Below are 23,745 nucleotides of genomic sequence, written 5' to 3' on the forward strand. Positions count from 1 at the left end.
TCCTCTAAAACAGTGATTCCCAACTGGGGGTACGTGAATCCTTAGTGGTCCATGAGTGAGTGCATTGCAAGGGGTACATGAAAGTATGTTATTTCTCAGGTAATAAAATACAATAAAATAGGGCTGGATCTGTTCTACGTTGTGAGGACCCAACTAAAAGATAAAACAAGCTTTTTTTTCCTCCAAAAAGTAAGTTTTTCTTCTATGTTCAAGAACACCTTCAGCTGTGATACACACCCAAACCAAGCAGAGGAACAGACTGGATGTGGAGTACTGCCTGGTATCAGCTGTTTTCCATCATCTGATCAATGCAGATCAGGCGTCATGAATGATGAAAACAATATAAAATAAATGGAGTTAGTCTGACCATAATTTTTTTCCCCTCATGTTTAAATTTGATTATAGGGCAGTTACTTGATTCTGTTTAGTAAAGAGATAGAACACAGTCTACATTTTTTGGACTGAATTCAAACAGTTAAGTTCATTATCTGATTCAGGGATTTATTTCCCTACTTTTGGTGGATTACCTTACATGCAAAGAAGCTTCCTGTTCACTTAGTGCCAAGTTAAGTCAAAATAATGGACAGTTAAGTGGAGGGGAAAAGGGAACACAAGAAGCTGGGATAATTCAAGGCTGTAGATTACTTGGTACAAGGAACTGGATTATCTCTCAGTGGCCAAAAGTTCTTTATTTATATGAAAGTAAGGTTTGTTGTGCCAATATCCTGTTTAATAAATACATCAACATACTTTATAGACAGCAAAAATTCAAGTAAATAAGAACCTTCTTTTTTTATTTAAAGAACAAATCCAAACCCAGCTGGCTCTTTCAAAAATAACAGCTATCTTAAAAAAGCAATAAAATTCATAACCCCGGTTTAAAGGTTTCTCACTGCCTGCCAATCAGACTCAGGTTTCTTTTAACCTTTAGATGGAGGGCCTCCTTCTTTATGTCGTCTATAATTCTCTTCTTGACGACTTAAAATTGAAGCTAAGTTTTATAAAAATTCAAAGTTCTTAAAAAGCAGAAAAAGTCTCAAACAAAGATCAAAAAATTTAGGCAGAGGCAGCTGAGTCCGGGTCCAGTGTGTTTATTGCTAAACACAACACATTCACACTGAGCTGGTCACCGGTGAGCCGAAGCTGAACAAATGGTGAACACAGCTCCCTTTTATACATTTCTTATCGGTGGAAAACCCCCTTCAGAACATATTTCAGTCTTTGGTAAAGGTCACATTGATATTTATCTGCAAAACACGGTGACATTCATAGACACATCTCATTCTTGTGAGAGCAATCTCTCAGGCCATGAAAACATCTGGTGCATTCAAATCAGAAACTTATGACGGTTTAGTCACAAACATGTCAGAACACATCTTTCCCTTGCTTCAAGCCATGTCAGTCTGGCCTACTGCTCCCCCCTCGTGTCTTAGTCAAAGCATCACCCTTTCTGGGACCATTACCGCTCCGTGTGCCTTGAAAATAACAACTCTTTTTGTATGGCCAAATTTTGCTGAGCTGGGCAACCTTGAGATGTCAAATATTTCATTTTTATTGAGTGTGCTTTCTTATCACTAAGGGGCCTCAACCCTGCGTTGTCCTGCAGATTCCACTCCTTTTGGACCAGGTGCACACTCACTGCTCTGTTTTTCTCCTTTTTGGCCTTGAATGGCTCTCACTGCTCTGTTTTTCTCATTTTGGCCTTGAATTGCTCTTATAACAGTATTTGGGAAAACAACTTTAAACTTATAAAACATTAACTTTATTTTATCTTATGATTAGTGCAGATTAATACACAACATTCCCCCCTTTGATCCTAAAAGGATCAATTACGTGATTATGCAGGTGATAACTAATCTAAAACACCTTAAATGTGAACTCACCCAAGTGACAAAAGTTTATATATATATATTGTGCACACTAAACCAAACGTGAGATTAAACACACACCATATAGTAGAAGTGAGTAATATAAGATGTGGTGGTGTCTGAGTAAATATTAAACTAATAAAATGCAGAAAACAGAATATACAAAAACAAAGAGGGATCCCCCTCTTGGCTCCCTTAAGAGGACCCGTCCTCGTTGCTTACTTTTTTTGTAGCAAGATTTTCTAATTCTGTTTTCTCAGCAGAGGCAAATACCAATGCCCAAGCAGCATCTTGTGTTACGAGGTCACTGCATTTATCCCCTACATTGGTGGTATTTCACACCCATACATACACAAACACAAACAAAAAGCTTCATCAGGCCCGGACTATGCCAGGCAAACACATCTTCTAGTGGTCAAAGGACCGTCATTACAACCAACATAGGAGTAACCATGTGGCACTCTCCTGCACAGTAATTGTACTGTCACATAAAGTATACAATCCTACCAATATGTTTAACAAAGGTATGCATAATCATCAATAATCAGCATTGTCCTTATATCCAGTTATGGCGTTGAAGTTGATATATTAATAATAATAATAGCCTCCATAATTCTGTCCATAATTCTGCCCTCCGTTCGGGCCCCCCTGGGTATAGGGAGCCATATGCTGCAGATCAGCGGTCAGCTGCATCACCTGCTCTTGTAGGTCGATAATGGTCTGCTGTGCATCTCGAAGTTGCACCACCTGCTCTTGTAGGTTGATAATGGTCTGCTGTGCATCCCGAAGTTGCTGCCTCAGTTCCAGATTGTCTCGGGTCAGCTGCCGATTCCCAGCCTTTACTTTGCGTTTGTACAGGGTGCGGCGCATCCGTTCAAAGGACCGACGTGGCTCGGGGTGCGCCAGACCCTTCATGAATTGGGCATAAACTGCTGTGGTCATAGAGGTGATTTCAGGCTTAAGGTCAGCGTTGGTATCATAGGACTCCAGCGGATGAGCCAAGAACTTTGCAACATGATGAGCTTCGGCAAGATCAAGCTTTATGTCATCTGCTATGACCATGAACATAGCCAGTACGCCTGGAATGGGTGGTGGCGGATAATTATATTGGTGGGGTGACGGTGGTCGTCGATCCTCGGAATTCTCAGGACTGGCAGGGGTGCTGGTTGGGCCGAAATCGATACTGAGGTTCCCCGGTGATGACGAGATGGACAGTGGCTTCCCAGTAGGTAATGGTGGTTGATCATCAGGCTGCCTGCTGGGTGTCATCATCGGTTGATCCTCAGGCTGCCTGCTGGGTGTCATCATAGGTTTGCTCCAACCCGAAGGTGCACTGCTTGGCCCCTCTGCAGGATCTAGTAGGTGCCTGGGAGGAAGATATGGGCATCCTACCCCTAGTGATGGGCCTAACGACGCCAGTGCAGCTCGTAAATTCATTTGGTTTTCTTCATATTCATCATAACTAGCCTCTGCCATGTTCAATAATCTACCTGTGGGGACATAGTATGGCAAATTTAGGCATCATCTGAAGGCATATTATCTCTTATATCTATGGATTATTCAGCATGCAAGTTGCTATATCTACGTGAGTAAGTATATAAGTCATTGTTATGCAAAATATTTATATATATACACTGTTGTTATTAAAGAAATGCACGTACCTGGTGAGGGTGGAAGGTGATCATGGTTATGTTTTATATCTCTTGGTCCAATTGTATCTCTACAACTGGGAACTGACCAGTTACACTTACAACAAGTCTTGAGACCAGTCCCCGAACAAGGGGTATGATGCAACACACAACTATCAATATAATCAGTATTACTGCCCCTAAAATCATTCCTGCTGCCTCAAGATATTTTCCCCTTCCAAGTTTGTGAAACCAATCCCAGAATCCCTTCAGCTGAGTGTTCCAATTAGACTGCAGCACATGTTCATCCCTCATTCGTTTCATTTCCTGTAGGACTCCTGTGAGGCTACCATTTACATCTGTGTGCATGGGGATTAAAGTACAACAATCTTCCCCTATATAATCACATATTCCTTGGTCTCCAGCCATGCGGGATTCTAGCACGAACCTATGTTGTAGAACCATTAGTGAAGTTGCATGCAATTGTTCCTTTACCAAATCCAGGCCGTTTATTGTAAAGTTTATAAATCTTTGTTGATTATACCATAGGAGATTCACCCATCTACTATTTCGAGCTATGTACTGCGCATTGGCAATAGTTCCCCAAATTGGCACCGCACCAGCCACTCTTCCGCTTTCTATCCAATCACTCCCTATGGCAACCTGGTCTTTAGGTACTCCATATGGGATCTGATCCCAAGAAATATATACCTCATCTGATTTCTTCCACTCATGTTTAGGGGAAGTACTTCTTTTAGCGCGGTTGGGTATCTCATTAGATGTTACATTTGTACTTATTAGGTTATTTACTATTAACTTGAGTTGTCCTGTCAGCATTACTGGTGCACAGATGCCTTCCCACTGAGGGGGTAATGTGGCCAACATTTGTGTCTCATTATGGCACATCCAAAAAATGTCACCTAAGGGGACAGATCCCCTCGCCAGGCTCAGTATTCGATACTGAGATACACTTGAAGGTTGGAACTCATAGATGACATGTCCCCCATCTGGTACTACTTGTTCACAGCGTATGGTGGCATTGGGACTCGTTTGACAAAACTTAATGTGGTAGGTGAGGTTCCCTTCTGCTGTTGGTGGGTACCATGTCCTATTACTACATGTAACCAGTCTATCCGTTGTCCACATCTGTCTAGAGGATCTATTAGTCACTGTTTCCAGTTCTTTCCCTCGGGCTATACAAAACGGAAAAATCAGTTCAGCCGGTTTTTGTACTACTGGTGGAAGAGAGAAAGTGCTCATTACATCATTTATTGAGAAGTTCAGCGCTCTGGGGCATATCGTGTGGTCTTTTGATAATGATGCAAGACCTCCGGCCATCTGCATGGCACAGTGGGCAAAGCACTCCGTTACATCTGGGCAGTCGCCTATTTTACTTCCGGGAATAATCTGAAGGGCTGGTAATTTTTTAGCATTATAGCAGGCTATACAATCATCTTTAGGGCGCTTTTTGGCTTTGAACATTGCCTGGACAGAGTACTGAATCCATTGTTGGAACATATTGGTCTCCCAGTGTGCAGTCTTTAATTTGTCTAGATCTCTTTTCTGCCTTTTGTTTACCAATTTTACCATTCTATGCGCTTTCCCTACCGTCATTACCTGCTCTGTTAATGTGTTTTGGCATATGTTCATTTTGCATCTTACCTCAATGATCACCATCCCATCCTCACGGCAGTCCATGCTTTGTGGAACTCCAAGCCAATGTTTCCCCATTGAGTTACCTAAAATTTCTTCAGACATTACATAATCATATCCTTTGATTTGCACATGCATTAGTGATAAATTTTCTCCATCATTATTATTGATTACCCCTTGGTTAGTAGCTAGTGTTACCATTGCTAGTGCACATGTTTGTGTGTGACGCATTAAATGTGTGTGTGCACTGTTAGTATTAATTTTCATAAGATCCCCCCTTGTTAACCCACAAAGGGTTAACACAACAAGAAAGTTAATCAAAGTCTGAAGAAGGCGCATACGGGAGACGCCCAGACGGCGATGGGGTGGGCGGGACCGAGTGGATCGGCGGCCCACTCGCTTCGGAGGAGGAAGGGGAAAGGGAGGGGATGAGAGGGGAAGGTGCAGGTGAGGGATGTGAAGGGGACAGGACTCCACCAGCATCTGATGGGCCAGAAGAAAGAAGTTCGTCCAGTGCCTGAACGACGGATGGATCTGGGTGAGACCCAGAAGAAGTCTCAGTGGCAGAAGGATCATCATCATTGCCACCAGAATCAGAAGGTGGATGGGAAGCATAAGAATGAACACTGTCATCCTCAGAGTCCCCTGACCCTGGCGATTGGCGAGCTGCCAAGCGGGCCGAACGTCTTTGGACGCCTGACGTTGAGGGGAGTGGGGATGCATCAGTGCCCGACACCGGTGCAACATCTAAAGTTTGTGAGCTAGTGGAGGGGTGCTGCGGAGGGAGACTTGTTGCTGCCCTGTCAGCATGCGCAGAGCCCGTCGGTCCTGGATCGAGTCCAGGTGGGTCTGGAGGCCGATGCCTGGTGCAGTGGTTTTTGTGAAACCAGAAGGGCTTACCTTCAACTTTCAGGGCAGTGGGAGTGGTAAGCACAACTTTAAAGGGGCCTTCCCTACGAGGCTCGTTCCACTGACGTCTAAAGACTCGTATGAACACACTGTCACCCACTTGAACGTCCCTGACGTCCACTGGAATGTGTGTCTCGTCTCGGCTGTGAGCTGCTTTCACCTGTTGAAATATAAGCCTGTGAATGCGGGTTAAGGACCTGAGGTAGTCCCCCATTTCACGCTCAAGCTGTGCTAGGGAAATCTCTGCCAGCTGGGGTCCTCGAACCTGTGGGAGAGGCATTGGTCGACCTGTAAGCATTTCATGAGGAGTAAGATGGGTTATGCGGTTAGTTTGAGAACGCATTGCCATTAATGCAACAGGCAAGGCGTCCACCCAAGTCAAACGGTTGTTGCTGTCAGCTATTATCTTAGCAATCTTCGATTTCAGGATCCCGTTAGCTCGTTCCACGGATCCCTGTGACTGGGGATGATACACACAACCAAACTTTTGTTTTATGCACAACAGTTTAAACATTTGCTGGATCACCTGTGAAACAAAATGTGGTCCGTTATCAGATGATATTGTGTCAGGCATGCCAAATCTGGGAAAAACTTCTTTACACAAAAACCGTGCTGCTGCTTTGTGGTCATTATGAGCAGTGGGACATGCTTCTACCCATCTGCTAAACCTACAAACAACCACCAACATATACCTCTTTCCCTGAACCCGAGTTATCATGTCTACGTAATCCATCATCAGATGGCGGAACGGACCGTCTGGCATAGGGATATGTGCTAAGGGTTGAGTAAACATTTTACGCACATTGTACTTAGGGCAATGTGGACATAAGGCCAGTTCTCTGTCTACCATAGGTGTCATATAAGGTGACCACCAAACTGCCTGTAACTTTTGAACAACTTGGGCTCGTGAACAATGATCAGGTCCATGCATTATTTTAATGGCTGTCGGTAATAAGGACAAAGGTAGTACAAAATGTCCTCGAGAACTACGCCACAATCCATCGTGGGGGTGTGTTAACCGAGCCGCCCCCCTTTGTACCCACAGGCGTTTTTCTGCTTCAGATACGTTATTTTGGGCTTCTATTAAGGAGGCCAAATTAGTAATGGGTTCACACTCAGCTACATGAACCATTGGTCCCTGTACTGCTGAACCTGTGGCTTCTTTAGCTGCCTCATCTGCTAAGTTATTTCCAATGGCAATAGGTGTTTTTGCTGTTTGATGAGCAGCACATTTTACAATAGCTAACGCAGATGGAAGTTGCATAGCTTTTATTAGCTCCACTACAGCTTGCCCATGTGTCACTGGGGTGCCATCTGTTCTAACAAACCCTCGTTGTTTCCAGATGCTAGCGTTTATATGGCATACCCCATATCCATATGCACTGTCAGTATAGATTGTCACTCTTTTACCAGTAGCCAATTTACATGCAGCTGTTAATGCTTTTATCTCTGCCAATTGGGCAGAGCAAGGTTGATCTAGACTCATTGATTGTACCTTGGTAAAGGTCCCATCGGGGTTAAGTTGGACTATTCCATATCCAGCTCTATTCCCTGTGTCACCTCTGACGCATGATCCGTCTACGAACAGCGTCAGATCAGATGGGATTGGATGATTGTATAAGTCCTCCCTTACCTTCATGAAGGTGTCCGTCTCCTGGAGACAATCATGGGGCTCACCTTCTGTGGGCAATACCATTCTTGTGGCTGGGTTAATGGTGGTACAACGTTGTATTGTTAAATCAGGTCCTGAAAGCAGAACTTCATAACCTGTTCGACGAGCTTGGGTTATCACAAAGCGTGGGCTGGTGAGCAGTGCATGTAATTGATGTGATGTGTACAGAATAACAGGGTGGCCCATAGTAATAACTGAGGCCTTTTTGTAGGCGAAGGCTGCTGCTGCCAAACCCTGGTAGCAGGGAGGCAGACCTTCTTCGACACCATCTAATTTTGTGCTGTAATAAGAAATTGGCTGTTTACCTGTTGGGGTGTCTTGCATCAATACTGCACATGCATACCCTTGTCGCTCAGCCACATAGAGATGGAATGGTTTGCCATAATCTGGATTGGCCAGAGCAGGAGCAGTTTGGAGATCTTGTTTCAGCAGCTGGAACGCACCCTCTGCCTCATCTGTCCATTGTAATTGAGCCGACTGGTGTCCTTGACCTGCGGCTTTAATCATTGCTCTCAGTGGAGCCGTTTTGATGGCATAATCACACACCCACGGTCTGCTGTAACCTGCCATGCCAAGGAAAGACAACATGTGACCAACAGTCTGAGGTTTGGGCATTTGGGTTATGGCTTCCAGTTGGGACGGTGCAATACACCTCTTGTCCCCACTAAGTTGCCTGCCGAGATACTCCACTGTTTGCTGGCAGAATTGCAATTTTTGTTTACTTACTTTGTGTCCTCCTTCTGCCAAAGCAGTCAACACTGTAATGGAGTCTCTCTCACACTGCTCTTTAGAAACAGAACAAATCAGAATATCATCAACATACATCAACATTGTAGATGGTATGTCAAGGTGATTTAAGTCATTTGCCAGTACACGATTGAAAATTGATGGTGAGTGTACGAAACCCTGTGGTAATCGCGAATATGTATATTGTTGGCCTTTGTACGTAAATGCAAATAAATACTGGGAATCTGGATGGACCGGTACACTGAAGAATGCTGAACACAGATCAATCACAGTAAACCATTTGGTACCTGGAGGTATATTACTCAGTAGTGTGTGTGGGTCGGGTACTACTGGTATTTCTTCTGCTACAATAGCATTAATCAATCTTAGATCATGGACTAATCTATAGTCATTACTGTTGGGCTTTCTGATGGGAAAAATTGGGGTGTTACAGGGGCTTACTGTTGGTTTAAGAACTCCTGCTGTTTCTAATCCTGTAATGATAGGCTGTATTCCTTCTACTGCCTCTCGTTTAAGTGGGTACTGTCTTTGGGAGGGCAATTTAGCATTTGGTTTAATGGTGAATTTGATGGGGTCTGCTGATTTTACTAATCCTACATCTGTCTTACTTTTAGACCATACCTGCTCTGGGACTTGTTCTAATAGGGATTCATGTTCTGCCGCCACTGCCATTTGTCTTTTCCCAGGAACTTTAATGTGTTCTGCAATTACTTCATCAGCTTGTGAATATGAGATCTTGAAAAACAGTCCATCTTTTGACATGCTAATGCAGTCCCATGCTGTAGCAATCCATTCGGTGACTTGCTTGGCTTCTTGAACCATGGGTCCTAGATCATGTGACTCATACTCGTCTGCAATCAGTAATGTGACATGTGGTGCTGAGTTGGTAACCTGGAACCATTCTGCTACATCTTTATCAGGAAATGTGACAACAGCTGCAGCTCCTTGTGGTCCAACCACTATGTCAGCATACTGGATGACAGTTGTTTTGTTATTTATGTCTTCATCCCAGCTTTTCTCGTAGTCTTCATGTGTTTTGCCTTTGTCATAAAACATGGTACAATGGAGAGGAAGAAAAGGTTCTTTAGATTTCTCATAGTGATTCATTATCAGGGGTCTCCATGTTTCCCACTCCAGTTGGAGGAAGGAGGTTGGTGATGTGAGTTTCAGCCAAAATACTTGGTCTTCTGGCTCATGACTTGTTATCTGGGGGGTTATTTGCAGGCCCAGTGGCATCATGTAGGCTTCATTCTTGTCTGTTGCTTCAAAAGAAATTCCATTAGGGGTACATTTAATTTTTGCATTGAGCTGGCACAGCACATCTCTACCCAGCAGATTTATGGGCGTATCTTCTGAGTAAAGTAGTGGTGCATACACAGTCTTTTCACCTATGATCATGGGAACTGGCTTAGTCATGGGTATTATTTGGGTCTTCCCAGAGAAACCTACTGTTCGAATCTTTGATGCTGAGAGAGGCAGGCCAATTCCACTTTTTCCTATACAGGAGTAGGCCGCTCCTGTATCAATCATAAAGCGATGATGGCTGTCATATATTATGACATCAATGGTGGGTTCTGTTTGTGGACGTTGGGTTAATACAGGTAGAATGGCCTCTCCATCAGGTTTCTCTGGGCACCCCTATAGCCAGTACGTGTCTTGTCCCGTTCCATAGGTGGCTGGTCCAGCAGTAGGGGGCTGGGGTCCCATCCATGGGTTAGTGGGGCAGTCTCTTTGCATGTGTCCAACTTGTCCACATCCCCAGCATTGCATTCTCACTCGCTGTTGTCCCATGTCTGGACCGGCCTGTGGCATCTGCTGGTATTGGCCTTGAGGGGGCCTTCTTGGGGCTCCTTGTGGGCCCCTCCATCTTCCCCGCATGGGTGGCCCCCCTCGTCCCCTTCCGAACGTTGCTTGTTGGGGACCTCCTCCTTGGTTTAGATGCACATGAATAGGAGGGACTGGTTGAGGTTGGGTCTGCTGTGGCAGGGCACCTCCCACAGGTGGCGCTGCTGGATACTGCATCTGCTGTGTGGGTGGAGGAATAACAGGAGACACTACTGGTGCTTGTACCACTGCCTCCCCTGTTGGTGCTCCCTCGGTTGGGGGTGTGGCCACCACAGTCAGTGCAGCTTGATGCTTGGGCTTCTCTTTCTCTTTCTTTGCTTTGGACAATTCCCCAATCTGCAGCTGGGTTAGCTTGGTGGCCAGCATCTTGCTTTGGTCCTCAAAGGCCCGTTTCTCGGCCCGATGCATGTTTACATAGTGAATAACATGCTCAGAGAACAGAGGCCAGTCCATCTTCATGAGCCCCACAACTCCGTCCAGTTTGGCTTGTACTTCTTTGGGCATGGCCTCTCTGATGTAGGTTCTGAATAGAGGGCCAGATGTTTTCAGTTCATTCCCATCACTTCCAGTCTCTGTTTTCCATTTCTGTTGGAACCTGTGCAGAAACTGGGCGGGGCTTTCATCATCCTTTAGGCATTCTTGTCTCAGCTTAGTTGGATCACTGCAGGTGGGGTATTTGTTCCTTAAGGCTGCCCACACCTTGGGTCTTATTTGGTTGAATGGTATCTTGTCATACTGGTGTGAGGTCATGACCCTTGGAAGCTGGGCTTCGTCAAACACCTCTCTGGCTGCTGAGTGTCCTGCTGTTTTAATTAGCAGCGCCTTGATGTCTCCAGCTGCCAGATTGATGCCTCCAGTGATTTCTTCCAGCTTTTCTATCCATCTGTCAGCACCATCTGCCAATGGGGTCAGCCTTCCAGCCAGGGTTATCATGTCCATAAATGACCATGGCACGTATCTGTCATCATGAGGTCCTTTAGACAGCAAGGGAGCCATATAGGTCCCTCCTTGATCTTGTTCCGTCTTCTGCTGTCGCATTTTGGACCTGGTCACCATTTGGCTAGGGCCGCTTTTTACTATCTGTAGCCCCACGTCACACTCAGCTGTGAGTGGCTTCCTTTCTTTTGCTGCTGGCCTGCTTTCCTCCTTGAACCCCTCATGGAATGGGTTTGTAGTTGGCAGTATGTCTGAGCCTTCACTGTCCTCCCATTCGGACACATCACCTCCCTCTTCCTCATATTCCATGTCTTTTCCCCCTCTCCTTCCTGCCTCTTCGATCAGAGACAAAGTCCGTGGGCTTGGCAGGTCTGGGTAATCAGTTTTGGCCTCTATTATAAGCTGCTCCGCTTCCATTCTCTTCAATTTTTCCAATTCTTCATCTCGTCTTTTCTTCTCTTTTTGTTTTTCTATTGTCTCTTTTAAATTTTTTAATCGTCTATTTTGTGCTTTCTCTTCCAACTCTTGCTCCTTGAGTCGTACAAATGTTTCCGTTAGTTGCACCAAGTCCTGGTTTATCTCTTTTGCCAGTGATTCAGTTTCTTCCAAAAATAACTCTATCTTGGGATCTGTGTGGCCTTTGTATGTTGACTTGGTCCTAGGCTCTGAGCGGCAGGTGGGGCCTCTTGGGTATGGTAAATGTCTGCGACGTACTGGGGGTAGGGAACGGCTAAGGGTAGATTTTCTCCTTACTTCTGGGGTTTTATCCCATCCGTCATAGTCACCGCTGTAATCATACTCTCCCTGCTGTGTGCTACTCATTTCTTTTTCTGTTTCTTCCTCTTCTTCTAAAGCTAATTTAAGTTGCCCTGTAATCTTTCCCCTGCTGCCTGACTTTATCACAACTGGGTACTGACCTGCTGCACTAGGGTGATAAGGTGGTGGTTTATGATCAGTGTAATCAGGGGCTGTTGGGCTCTTTTGGTGTTCTACTTTGAAATATTGCAGGATGTCTCTCTGTTCAGCATGCCTCTGTTTTTTATGCAAAAGCATCCGGTCCCGTTTTTTATCTTTATTTCTCAATCTTTCTTCAACTTCATCACAGCATGAAGGATCAAAGCTGCCTTCTTTAGGCCAACGATTTTTCCCAGATGTCATCTTATGCCATTTGGTCATGCATTTTTGAATTTTACGTTTATTGGATGGGTGTGTCAATATTACCAATTTGGCTGGCGTCAGCCCGTCAGACTGTTGTTTGCTCATATTGATTCCCATGGCTACTAGCAGTCACTCAACCGTCAGGTCCGTGCTTATTCACCAGTCTTTGTAATCCTCAGTTAATTTTTATCTTAACTGGTTCTGCTCTCTTCAATACAGATCGTGTTTATTTTCTTTTAGTTTCTTTCTAGTTAATTTACTTCCTAAATTTAGATCTTTTCAATTTTGAGATAAAATCTTTAATAAAACAAATTTGTAATGTTATTTTGCACTTTCACTAATTCTATACTTTATATATTTTACTTTATGTAGACTATAGTTTGTAATAATATATACTTATAATATCTTTATCTTATAAAGCTTCCAATTTCTTCCAATCTTATTTAGGAATTTTGTTAATTTATTTCATTCTCATAACTCTTGTGTTTTTTCAGTTATCAATTTTGTTTTCCAATCCTTATTAATTTTCAGGTTATTCTTTTTAACTATATTCTGTACTAATTACTTCTATTAATTTATTATTATATCTTTAAGCTTTATCTATATTATAATCTTTATTTATTAATATCACCCACCCCTTACTTCCCCTCAGTTACTCAACTCTTTCACTCTACACACTAACACAGACACACAAGACAAATGATTATATATATATTTACAGTGCACTTCTTCCTTCCTCACTGTTTCCTACAGTGGCATCTACGTTTTTCCCTGCTGCCCCGGCTGCACCCAGATAACTGGAAATGCATAGACGTCCTCCGGATGGTCGAGCGGTACTATTCTCCGATTATCGCTTAACCGGTAATATTCTGGCTATCCCTTAGCCTGGCTATCGCTTAGCCTCTCAATACCTTTTCCTCACTGTTTCCTACAGTGGCACATATTCCAATACCTTAATACTACTTAAGCCGTCTCGTGGAGCACCCTGACTACCTTAGTCACTGATACCCTCACGTAACACGCGTACACTATTGGTTCCGGATTTATGGCTTCCACAGACTATGTATCAATCTGTCCCTTTACCAATCATCCGCTCAGAACAACCCGTGTTAAGCTTAACTTATTTACAAAATAATTTAAACACAGAACAGTTTAACACAAACATTAATAACACTTAAAACATACATTCATACATACCTGGACCCTTCCTCAGCTTAATCTGCCTTTATATACTCTTATATAAATTCTTATCAAATTTGGAAATTACTTTATTAAATTTGGAAAACTAGGTTCTTTTTAGGAGAGCTTTGTGACGCCTGACACTCACAAGCAGTAGCCGGAGGCCGGTTCCCCACTAATTTAGAAAATTAAAACGAATTGACTCACCTTTAATGGTGAATTATGGGCCCTTGGGGTTCCACGCTCTCCAGCTGGTGCCTGCAGATCGTCCGACGTCCCCTTTTTGCTTTCCTCCTGCAGCTGGCTCGCCAATTATGTCGTCTATAATTCTCTTCTTGACGACTTAAAATTGAAGCTAAGTTTTATAAAAATTCAAAGTTCTTAAAAAGCAGAAAAAGTCTCAAACAAAGATCAAAAAATTTAGGCAGAGGCAGCTGAGTCCGGGTCCAGTGTGTTTATTGCTAAACACAACACATTCACACTGAGCTGGTCACCGGTGAGCCGAAGCTGAACAAATGGTGAACACAGCTCCCTTTTATACATTTCTTATCGGTGGAAAACCCCCTTCAGAACATATTTCAGTCTTTGGTAAAGGTCACATTGATATTTATCTGCAAAACACGGTGACATTCATAGACACATCTCATTCTTGTGAGAGCAATCTCTCAGGCCATGAAAACATCTGGTGCATTCAAATCAGAAACTTATGACGGTTTAGTCACAAACATGTCAGAACACATCTTTCCCTTGCTTCAAGCCATGTCAGTCTGGCCTACTGCTCCCCCCTCGTGTCTTAGTCAAAGCATCACCCTTTCTGGGACCATTACCGCTCCGTGTGCCTTGAAAATAACAACTCTTTTTGTATGGCCAAATTTTGCTGAGCTGGGCAACCTTGAGATGTCAAATATTTCATTTTTATTGAGTGTGCTTTCTTATCACTAAGGGGCCTCAACCCTGCGTTGTCCTGCAGATTCCACTCCTTTTGGACCAGGTGCACACTCACTGCTCTGTTTTTCTCCTTTTTGGCCTTGAATGGCTCTCACTGCTCTGTTTTTCTCATTTTGGCCTTGAATTGCTCTTATAACAGTATTTGGGAAAACAACTTTAAACTTATAAAACATTAACTTTATTTTATCTTATGATTAGTGCAGATTAATACACAACATTTACATATTGATTTAACTATACAGGTGCTGGTCATAAAATTAGAATATCATGAAAAAGTAGATTGATTTCAGTAATTCCATTTAAAAAGTGAAACTTGTATATTATATTCATACATTACATACAAACTCATATATTTCAGATGTTTATTTTGTTTAATTTTGATGATTACAAATGACAACAAATGAAAATCTCAAATTCATCATATCAGAAAATTAGAATATTGTGAAAAGGTTCAAAATTGATGGCCCCTGGTGCCACACTCTAATCAGCTAATTAACTCAAACCACCTGCAAAAGCCTTTAAATGGTCTTTCAGTCTAGTTCTATAGGCTACACAATCATGGGGAAGACTGCTGACTTGACAGTTGTCCAAAAGACGACCATCGACACCTTGCACAAGGAGGGCAAGACACAAAAGGTCATCGCTAAAGAGGCTGGCTGTTCACAGAGCTCAGTGTCCAAGCACATTAATAGAGAGGCGAAGGGAAGGAAAAGATGTGGTCGAAAAAAGTGTACAAGCAAGAGAGATAACCGCACCCTGGAGAGGATTGTGAAACAAAACCCCTTCAAAAATGTGGGGGAGATTCACAAAGAGTGGACTGCAGCTGGAGTGAGTGCTTCAAGAACCACCACACACAGACGTATGAAAGACATGGGTTTCTGCTGTCGCATTCCTTGTGTCAAGCCACTCTTGAACCACAGACAGCGTCAGAAGCGTCTAAAGAGAAACAGGACTGCACTGCTGGTGAGTGGTCCAAAGTCATGTTCTCTGATGAAAGTAAATTTTGCATTTCCTTTGGAAATCAAGGTCCCAGAGTCTGGAGGAAAAGAAGAGAGGCACTTCATCCACGTTGCTTGAAGTCCAGTGTAAAGTTTCCACAGTCAGTGATGGTTTGGGGTGCCATGTCATCTGCTGGTGTTGGTCCATTGTGTTTTCTGAGGTCCAGGGTCAACGCAGCCACATACCAGGAAGTTTTAGAGCACTTCATGCTTCCTGCAGCTGACCAACTTTTTGGAGATGCAGATTTCATTTTCCAACAGGACTTGGCACCTGCACACAGTGCCAAAGCTACCAGTACCTGGTTGAAGGACCATGGTATCCCTGTTCTTAATTGGCCAGCAAACTCTCCTGACCTTAACCCCATAGAAAATCTATGGGGTATTGTGAAGAAGAAGATGCAATACACCAGACCCAACAATTCAGAAGAGCTAAAAGCCACTATTAGAGCAACCTGGGCTATCATAACACCTGAGCAGTGCCACAGACTGATCGACTCCATGCCACGCCGCATTGCTGCAGTAATACAGGCCAAAGGAGGCCCAACTAAATACTGAGTGCTGTACATGCTCATACTTTTCATGTTCATACTTTTCAGTTGGCCAACATTTCTATAAATCCTTTGTTTTTATTGGTCTTCAGTAATATTCTAATTTTCTGATATGATGAATTTGAGATTTTCATTTGTTGTCATTTGTAATCATCAAAATTAAACAAAATAAACATCTGAAATATATGAGTTTGTATGTAATGTATGAATATAATATACAAGTTTCACTTTTTAAATGGAATTACTGAAATCAATCTACTTTTTCATGATATTCTAATTTTATGACCAGCACCTGTAGATCTCCCATGATTTGTGGCATCAAAAAAACCTTTTAGTGTTGAGAAACACTAAAGGTTAGCTGATAGTGGGTAAATTTATCTAGAGTGTGATTTCTTTACAAAAATAACAGTAATAATAGTGGAGGAAATCCCGATATTTGAGATATGTAAAGAATCCATACACCAGTATCACATTGATGAACCTGCAGTTCATGCTCAGTTGTACTGGAAAACAGCAGTAGATGAAAGCAGCTTCAGCTCAGATTCATTCCTCCTGCTGGGCGCCGCGTTCTCAGTGCTGGACACTGCGATCAGAGATTCTTTTTTCCAACTTATCCTCCTGATTTCCTTCTAATGTACAGAAATGCGGCTTTAAAGAGTAAACAGCTCACTCAATATCAAAATAATCTTTATTGGAAGTATCTAAACATTGCAACAGAAACATTTAATTTTGAAAAATAACACAGCAGGGTTACAATTACAATCTTTTATCAAACACAGGGTATTGTTCAAACACATTTCTGAGAAATTTGATAGTTGTTATCCTGGTATGGTATCTGACCAATGATGAAAGTGGTGGTTATCAAGTAGTTCTGGTGTGGTTAAGGCACGTTTTGGGTCTGAAATATTTGATAAAAAATATTTATACAATTAAATCCTGTCCTATAAACCTGCAGACCTTTTTTTCCTTGTATCATTTACATCATTTAAGCAGGATTCTTTACAGCTGAAAAGTTTTAATCCTTTTAATATCCAGCATACGGTATATACACAACTGTAAAAATAGGAAAATCTTAGAAGCACGTCCACAAAGATTAAAGAACACAGAAAAAAAACAAATATTAAGTTTCAGTAAAAACCAGTATACTGGATAAGAGGAGCGTCCACAAAAAAGATGTTAAGTACATGAGTATCAAACCAAGTGCTTTCTGTAGATACCTGTCAGCTCATCCCCGAGACTTTGGTTTAAAAAAAAAAAAACAGATCAACCAAAAGTTAAAAAACCTTTTAGTTTCAAGGATGAACTGAATGTCATCTACGCCGAAGGGAAAGTGCGGCAGAGGAATGGCAAGAAAAAAAAACTGTGGTTGAGGGTAAACCTGACCAGAAATGATTCTGTACATGTCAACATTGTTTCCATGTCGACTGATGCTTTTATTAAAGACACTCAAATAAAAAACCTTACAAAACTGCAATATCAGCAGGTTTTCATCTGTGTCAGAGATAATAATCCTTCCTTCAAACATGTTCAATGAAGTCTGTGTGAAACATGTCTCAGAAGACAGACATCTCACCTGGTCCGAGTCGCCACAACACTGCACCCCTAAAAGACCTCCCGGACATTAGTCCTGCTTCACCTCCTCTGAGACCACAGGCAGAACCACATGGGAGATTCGGCTCCACAGACCTCCAAACTTGTTGTTGTCCATTTCATTGAAGCTGGCGTCGCTTGTGGAGCCCACCAGCTTGGTCTGAACATAGTTCAGGACTGTCTCCTCTACATCCTTCAGGCTCAGGTCGCTGCTGATCTCATCTTGAGGAAGCAGCACTGTAAGCAATATGAACACCTGCTTGTAGGCAGCCGTTTCGTGGTCACAGTAACGGTATAAAATGAGGGTGGAGCCTGGAGGCAGCTCCTCAAAGCGATGAATGATCGCCGCTGGTTTATCTCCCTCAAAAGCTGCCTTCAGCTGGTTGTCGATGTCCAGCTTTACCTCATCGCCTCCCTGGCCAGCTTTACTCGCCCCGTCAATGAAGAGCACTGAACCATTGAGGGCGAACGAGTAGGTAGAGGCCAGGTCCTGAGCCAGTGACCTCAGAGTCCCCTCTGCTTTGCGGCCTGCAGCAAGGACCAGACTTACTGGCTCTGTTGGGTCCGCTGTTCCAAGGTGCTTCTCCAAATGGATCTTGGTTCTCTTCCACAGCTCAGCGCGCTGACTTGGAAACTGCGACTGGAGAAGTGTCAGGCGGTGGGAAAACTCACCTGGCATCACTTCTCTGGATCGCTGCCCTCTTCCTCCAGCTATTTTACTTTGGAGCACAGGGAGAAACCTGTAAACCAGCAGGGCGACGGAGCTGAGCAGCACCACGAAAACCAAGCGCCATAAGTACCAACCAAAACCTGCAAACACAGGAGCATGTTTTTAATTAACAGAAGCAAATTGGTAAGAAATACAAGCACAGGGAAAATGTTAATAAGTTGTTACCTCTACAGGACTTTCCAGAACTTTTCTTGGTCTCTGCACTTTTCTTTGTTGCATCTAAGTAGAAACATTTGGTGTCAGTCTGAAAAACATTGTCCTGTCATGAGATAATCCTCTTTTTTTATTTAAGATAAGATACCTGTTTTTTTCAGATGATTGGCTTCTTTTTGTGCTGCAATGTTGTTTACAAAAGGTCTTCCTGTGCGCATTTTCTCTGAGGCTTGATAAGCATTTTGGGGCATTTGTACAGTTCTTCGTACGTCCAAAGATGACGAGGCTTTGTTTTTCACACAAAAAAAAAACACATTAACATGTACTTATAGAGACTTTGTTGTCTTAAACTGACCTATAGAAAAAACTGTCATACCTGCACTCCTTGCTTTAGCCTCCATTTTTCTCTTATACTCATCCATGCTGGACTTCAGGTTGTCAGGTCTCTTCTCTGATTGTCTGATCAGTGACAGAGCCTCTTTGGTTGATGGAGGTGCTTTTACTTCTACTTTAAATGAAAGCAAACACCAACAGGATTTTTTTTATCCCCAAGTATCATATTAACCAGATAAACAGTATATGTGGAAGAATAAACAGCCCAAACATGTTTCTCAATAAAGCATACTTGCGGTCTATTTACTACCTCTCTGGAGGGCAGTAGGTCCTGAGGATCGAGTTTAAAAAGCACTGTTATTGAGTAGTTACATTATTTTTTACATTTAAAGGTATAGTGTTGGGGTGGATCATCTAAATAAGTGGTCCTCCTAATTGTCAATCATTCTGGTGCTATGTTTACTTAAGGCCGTCCTATGTGCTCGTCCCCGTTTTCACTTACCGGTAGTGAGTATTAGCCTTGTGAGACCATCCTGATCTCGCGAGCTTTCAAGGTTTCACTCGCAAATCAGTCTGGAGACTCTCCGTTAAAGAAAATTTGGAGCCGTTCACCAAACGAACGTCCAATCAGCGTTGGCTTTGAGGCGGGTTGAGGTGTGACGAGAAGCACGACAGTTCAGTCTAAAGAACATGGCGGCTTCAGCCGATGAAACTAGCGTTAGCGTGGCTATTGAGCAAGTTTTATCGGAATAACAGAATATTTCTTCACTGAAAGAAGAGCAAAACACTGCTCTGGAGGCTTTTCTCAGAGAAAAAAGATGTTTTTTCTCTTCTCCCGACTGGTTTCAGCAAGAGTAGCCTGGCTTGTGGTTGTGTTTTCGTCGTCGCTCTGTTAGTACGTCATATGCTTCGTTGATCTGATTGGTTTATTTGGCCCTTCTATCACCAACATAGGCCAATCAGCTAACCAGTATTTTTGCCCCTTCGCAAAATTACTTCAACGGAAGGTTTCCAGATGGATATGCGGAGCAAATCCATCTGGCGGAGTCAGGTTAGGTGAGTATGACATAGTGGAAAAACTGCAAATCTTCTTTTGGAAAGTAAGCCTGTATGAGTGATGCAAACAGCAACTTTAAACAGAGTGTGCACAAGGAGAAATAGGCTCATCCATGCTCTTGCACGGGTTTGGGTACAGAGTTGTGCATGTGCATTTTTCCTTTGAAGTGGAGAGGGCAGGTCTTTTCAAAAATTCCTGGGAATCCTCCTCTAGACCTTAAACAAACACATAAGGTGTATTTGTAAAAAAAAAAAAAAAAAAAAACATACCGGTATTGCTAATACCAGACTGTTTGTTAATCAGTATCAGATCTTTAAGGAAACTGGTGGCATTGAAAGAAAATGGGTAAGTGATTTAAGTGGTAGAATCTGTTGATTTTGATATAAAACAATTTAATGAAAGAAATATTATTTAGGATTTCAAATAGAGATTCTGCTGTCAGCGCTCGATATCTCAATCCAAGGTCAGATCAAAAGTTGAGCTCCAACTATGTACATCAGCTCAACTCAGAGCTTCCTTGGCTGAGAATAAACGTAAATTTAATGCTTAGTTTTACATTTTTAAAAGATTTGAAACAATCTAAAAAAAAAAAAAAAAAAAAAAAAAAATTATTTCACAATGGAATAACAGGGTACTGTGTGAGGAATTTTTGAGAGAAGAGATTATATAATACCATTTCAAATAAGGCTGCATCATAGCAAAAAGGTGGAGAAAGTGTGGCTCTGTGAATACCTCCTCGATGCACTGTACACAAAATTATGAACCAGTTTCATCCTACTTTCTTTTACAGAGAATGAAATTACAAAAATCTTCTAACCTTTTTTGGATTTCTTTCCTTGTGACTCCTCATATGGAGGCTCTCTTCTCTGGAAGGAATTGATGAGGACAACACGAGGCGAAAGATTCACATCTCCCAAGCTGTCTGTTTTGCACAGAGAAAAAAACAGAAATATTGATTTACATAACTAATGACATACTCGGAGGAGCTTAAAAGCAATCTGTGGTAAATATGAACATTCTCAGTACATCTATAGCTTATATTCTAACTTTGTTGTATGGAGCAGCAGCTTGACCAAAGAAAACCACACAAACAGAATGGAAAACTGTTGGTATTTCACCGGTGGATCAAAATGAAAAAATAATAATAATAATCAAAATCTAAATAGCTTGAAGGATTTATTTCAGTGTTTTGATCTGTCAAGGTAAGATTAAAACAATCTTAAAGGTGATAGCTACAAGTTTAACTCCTCACGAGTGGTAAGTGGCACTCGCCCGCTCTCGTTGCCTGCTGTTTGCCATCCATTTGCTAAGTCTGCTAATGCTAACATTTAACTCTCCTGTCCAGAATAAAAGCAGGAACCTCTGAATGGCTTCTGAGTCCATTTTCTTCCTTAAACTAGCATCAATGATTAAACCATAGCTGCTGTTCATCTTCATTTTGCTTCCTTTTTTTGGCATGAATCTAAGAAATTTAACGGCGATAAGTATCCATTTTTAATCTTTATTATGGAACTATTAGGATCTGATGACACCTGAGTTCTGTGACCTTAACCTACTCCTCATTATCAACTTTGGAACTGCAATCAAATGTAAGTTGTTGTTTGTTTTTTTTGGACACAATTTATTAAAAAATATTTTAATATTATTTTTTTGTAAAATTTATAATACAATTTTACTCCAGACTAAACATTCTATAGATGTATTATATTTAACATTTTTTTTTTATAATTTTGATTTAAAAAACCAAATTGTCTCTTTAACCTTTCCTTTTTGCAAGGTTTTGCAACTGAAATATTTAAAATTCACTGATGGGATGGTGTTTTATGCAACAAATGAAATGTTTTTACATATTTGCAGCCGCTACCTTTAAATATTTTTGGTTGACTGCTTTCTTTTGACGGATCCTCGGCTGTATCCATTTCCAGGTCTTGGTCGTCCTCCTCTTCATTGACTGGTTCCTGAAACTCCATGTTGTCATCATTACGTTTGTCACCATCTCCTTCCTTAGAGTTCCAGCGCTGCTTCTTTGTCGGAGACTCTGTTGCCCAAAAAAGTAAAGACCTGCTTAAGCATTGTAATACACAGTGTGTGTTGTTTCTAAACTTGAGGAAAGAATATTAACTTAAGAGCATCCTACCTTCATCATCCAAGCCATTCTCCAAACCTTTAGCACCTTTAGCTGCAGATGGAGGTTGACGTTCCATTGTTTTTCTGGTCCGTTTTAGAGGACCTCTAGGGGTTGGTTCAACACTTAGTACTGTAAAGGAAAAAAAGGCACCTCTTTTAGGTTACAAGGTACAAACATGGCCTTGCCTATGGTGACCTGTATTGTATCTAGGATCCAATTTTCCAGTACTATATTATAATACTTTAACGCATTACTCTTTTAATTTATGATTAAAGGTAATATTAATGTAAAGTAATAGAATAAAAATCCCAGACAACATGAATATCAATACTAGAGGGAACAGTGATCTTTATAGTAATTCTTAGAAGTGTAAAGTTCCCTAAATTGATTTCCCTATGATGTAAGGCTGTTGACCAGACTAGGCCTCATGTCCTCTTTTTCATCACGGGTCAATCTTTAGTATCTGCAACCATAGACAGGGTCTGTAGGACTCAAAAAGCGACATAAGTTTGGATTTTGGGATTAGTTTTGATACTGCATTAAATAACAAATACACAAGAATACTCCAAGTCCCCCCCACCAACTAGATAATTTACATACTTGTATAGTTGGCTCAACTTTACTGTTTCAATGGAAAATCTGCAAAGTGTTTACAGCAGAGCACAAAAACAGATTTGGTCACATCTTAAAAACCAGAGAAAATGAAATGCAGATGAAAGTAGATTGTGGTTAATTTATATTCCTGTTATGGATGTAACAGTAGATCTTCCTCTGTGTTATGTAAACAAAGGCTTGTTCGCCTATTTAAAAAAACAAAACAAAACAACTATCTTCAAATATTATAAGCAAAAAAAATATTACTATAATATAACTATTATTTTTCTTTTAATAAATTAATTCTGAGATACCTTTCTTTGAGAGAATATATGGATAATTGTCCAACTATCAAATAAGGTATGTCCCAGGAGGAAATTAGAATAACAATTTTTTTATTCATGCTGCACTAAATAAACACGGAAAAATTTACAAAGAAAGTGTTGGATGAATCACTATTTACATTATAGATATATTGTTTTATATTGAGTGTTTTTGCTATTCATAGCATTATAGTTATTCAGTATCAGTGTCATTTAAGTTACTAATATCGTTATTTTGCTAGTATTAGATTGAATTAGTATGGTAATGATAATAAAAATTACACTGACGAAAACAATTAGCTTCCTATAATTTCACCTATTCATAGATGATTACTGCTGGAAAACAAAACCGAAAATGAACTTAAAACAAATCAATAAAAATACACATTCAAACTATTTAACATAGAACTATTTATTATCGAGTAGATAACGTGGGGTTAAAGTAATTCTAACACATTTTATATAACTTTCAACAGCATTAGAGTTAAACAGCTAAGCTAGCTAATGAGCATCACTGTCACTTTGCTCACCTTTCATCGTATGCCTTCCCGACCGCCTTAACGTGCCCGATGCCTTGTTTTTAGCTTTGTCTGAATCCATTGCCGATCTAAAATAGAACGAGTGTCGCCGAAAATTAAAATAAAAGTTTAAACACAAAAGCAAAACATCCTGACGCAGAAAGAACGCGGCAGCAGTGCACAAACTTCCCCTTTTGGTTACTGGGGAAACGTTTTAAGTCAGGACTCTG

At 41.6% G+C, this 23,745-nt stretch overlaps 2 protein-coding genes across 4 annotated transcripts; both read right to left on the reverse strand.

The window, feature by feature from the left end:
* Positions 1-1,734: 1,734 nt before the first annotated feature.
* LOC119773686 lies at positions 1,735-3,710 on the reverse strand. Of its 2 annotated transcripts, none has more exons than XM_038270798.1 (2): positions 3,530-3,710; positions 1,735-3,358 (listed from the first exon to the last, which is right to left on the reverse strand). In XM_038270798.1, the coding sequence occupies exon 2, from the start codon at positions 3,342-3,344 to the stop codon at positions 2,457-2,459; it is 888 nt and encodes a 295-aa protein (XP_038126726.1). In that variant the 5' UTR covers positions 3,345-3,358; positions 3,530-3,710; the 3' UTR covers positions 1,735-2,456. The 2 variants fall into 2 exon arrangements, with proteins under 2 accessions (XP_038126726.1, XP_038126727.1); XM_038270799.1 differs by having other exon boundaries at positions 1,735-3,123; positions 3,160-3,710.
* A 13,049-nt stretch (positions 3,711-16,759) lies between these two features.
* On the reverse strand, positions 16,760-23,739 carry LOC119773688 (torsin-1A-interacting protein 2-like). Of its 2 annotated transcripts, none has more exons than XM_038270807.1 (8): positions 23,528-23,739; positions 22,090-22,209; positions 21,817-21,990; positions 20,770-20,874; positions 18,939-19,067; positions 18,711-18,848; positions 18,575-18,628; positions 16,760-18,489 (listed from the first exon to the last, which is right to left on the reverse strand). In XM_038270807.1, exons 1-8 carry the CDS (start codon positions 23,595-23,597, stop codon positions 17,711-17,713), a joined length of 1,569 nt encoding a protein of 522 aa, XP_038126735.1. In that variant the 5' UTR covers positions 23,598-23,739; the 3' UTR covers positions 16,760-17,710. The 2 variants fall into 2 exon arrangements, with proteins under 2 accessions (XP_038126735.1, XP_038126734.1); XM_038270806.1 differs by having other exon boundaries at positions 18,939-19,070; positions 23,528-23,738.
* Positions 23,740-23,745: the final 6 nt, after the last annotated feature.

The sequence above is a fragment of the Cyprinodon tularosa genome, unplaced genomic scaffold (genome assembly GCF_016077235.1).
Source record: "Cyprinodon tularosa strain WSP-4 unplaced genomic scaffold, ASM1607723v1 ctg779, whole genome shotgun sequence".
In the NCBI taxonomy this organism is placed as follows: Eukaryota; Metazoa; Chordata; class Actinopteri; order Cyprinodontiformes; family Cyprinodontidae; genus Cyprinodon; species Cyprinodon tularosa.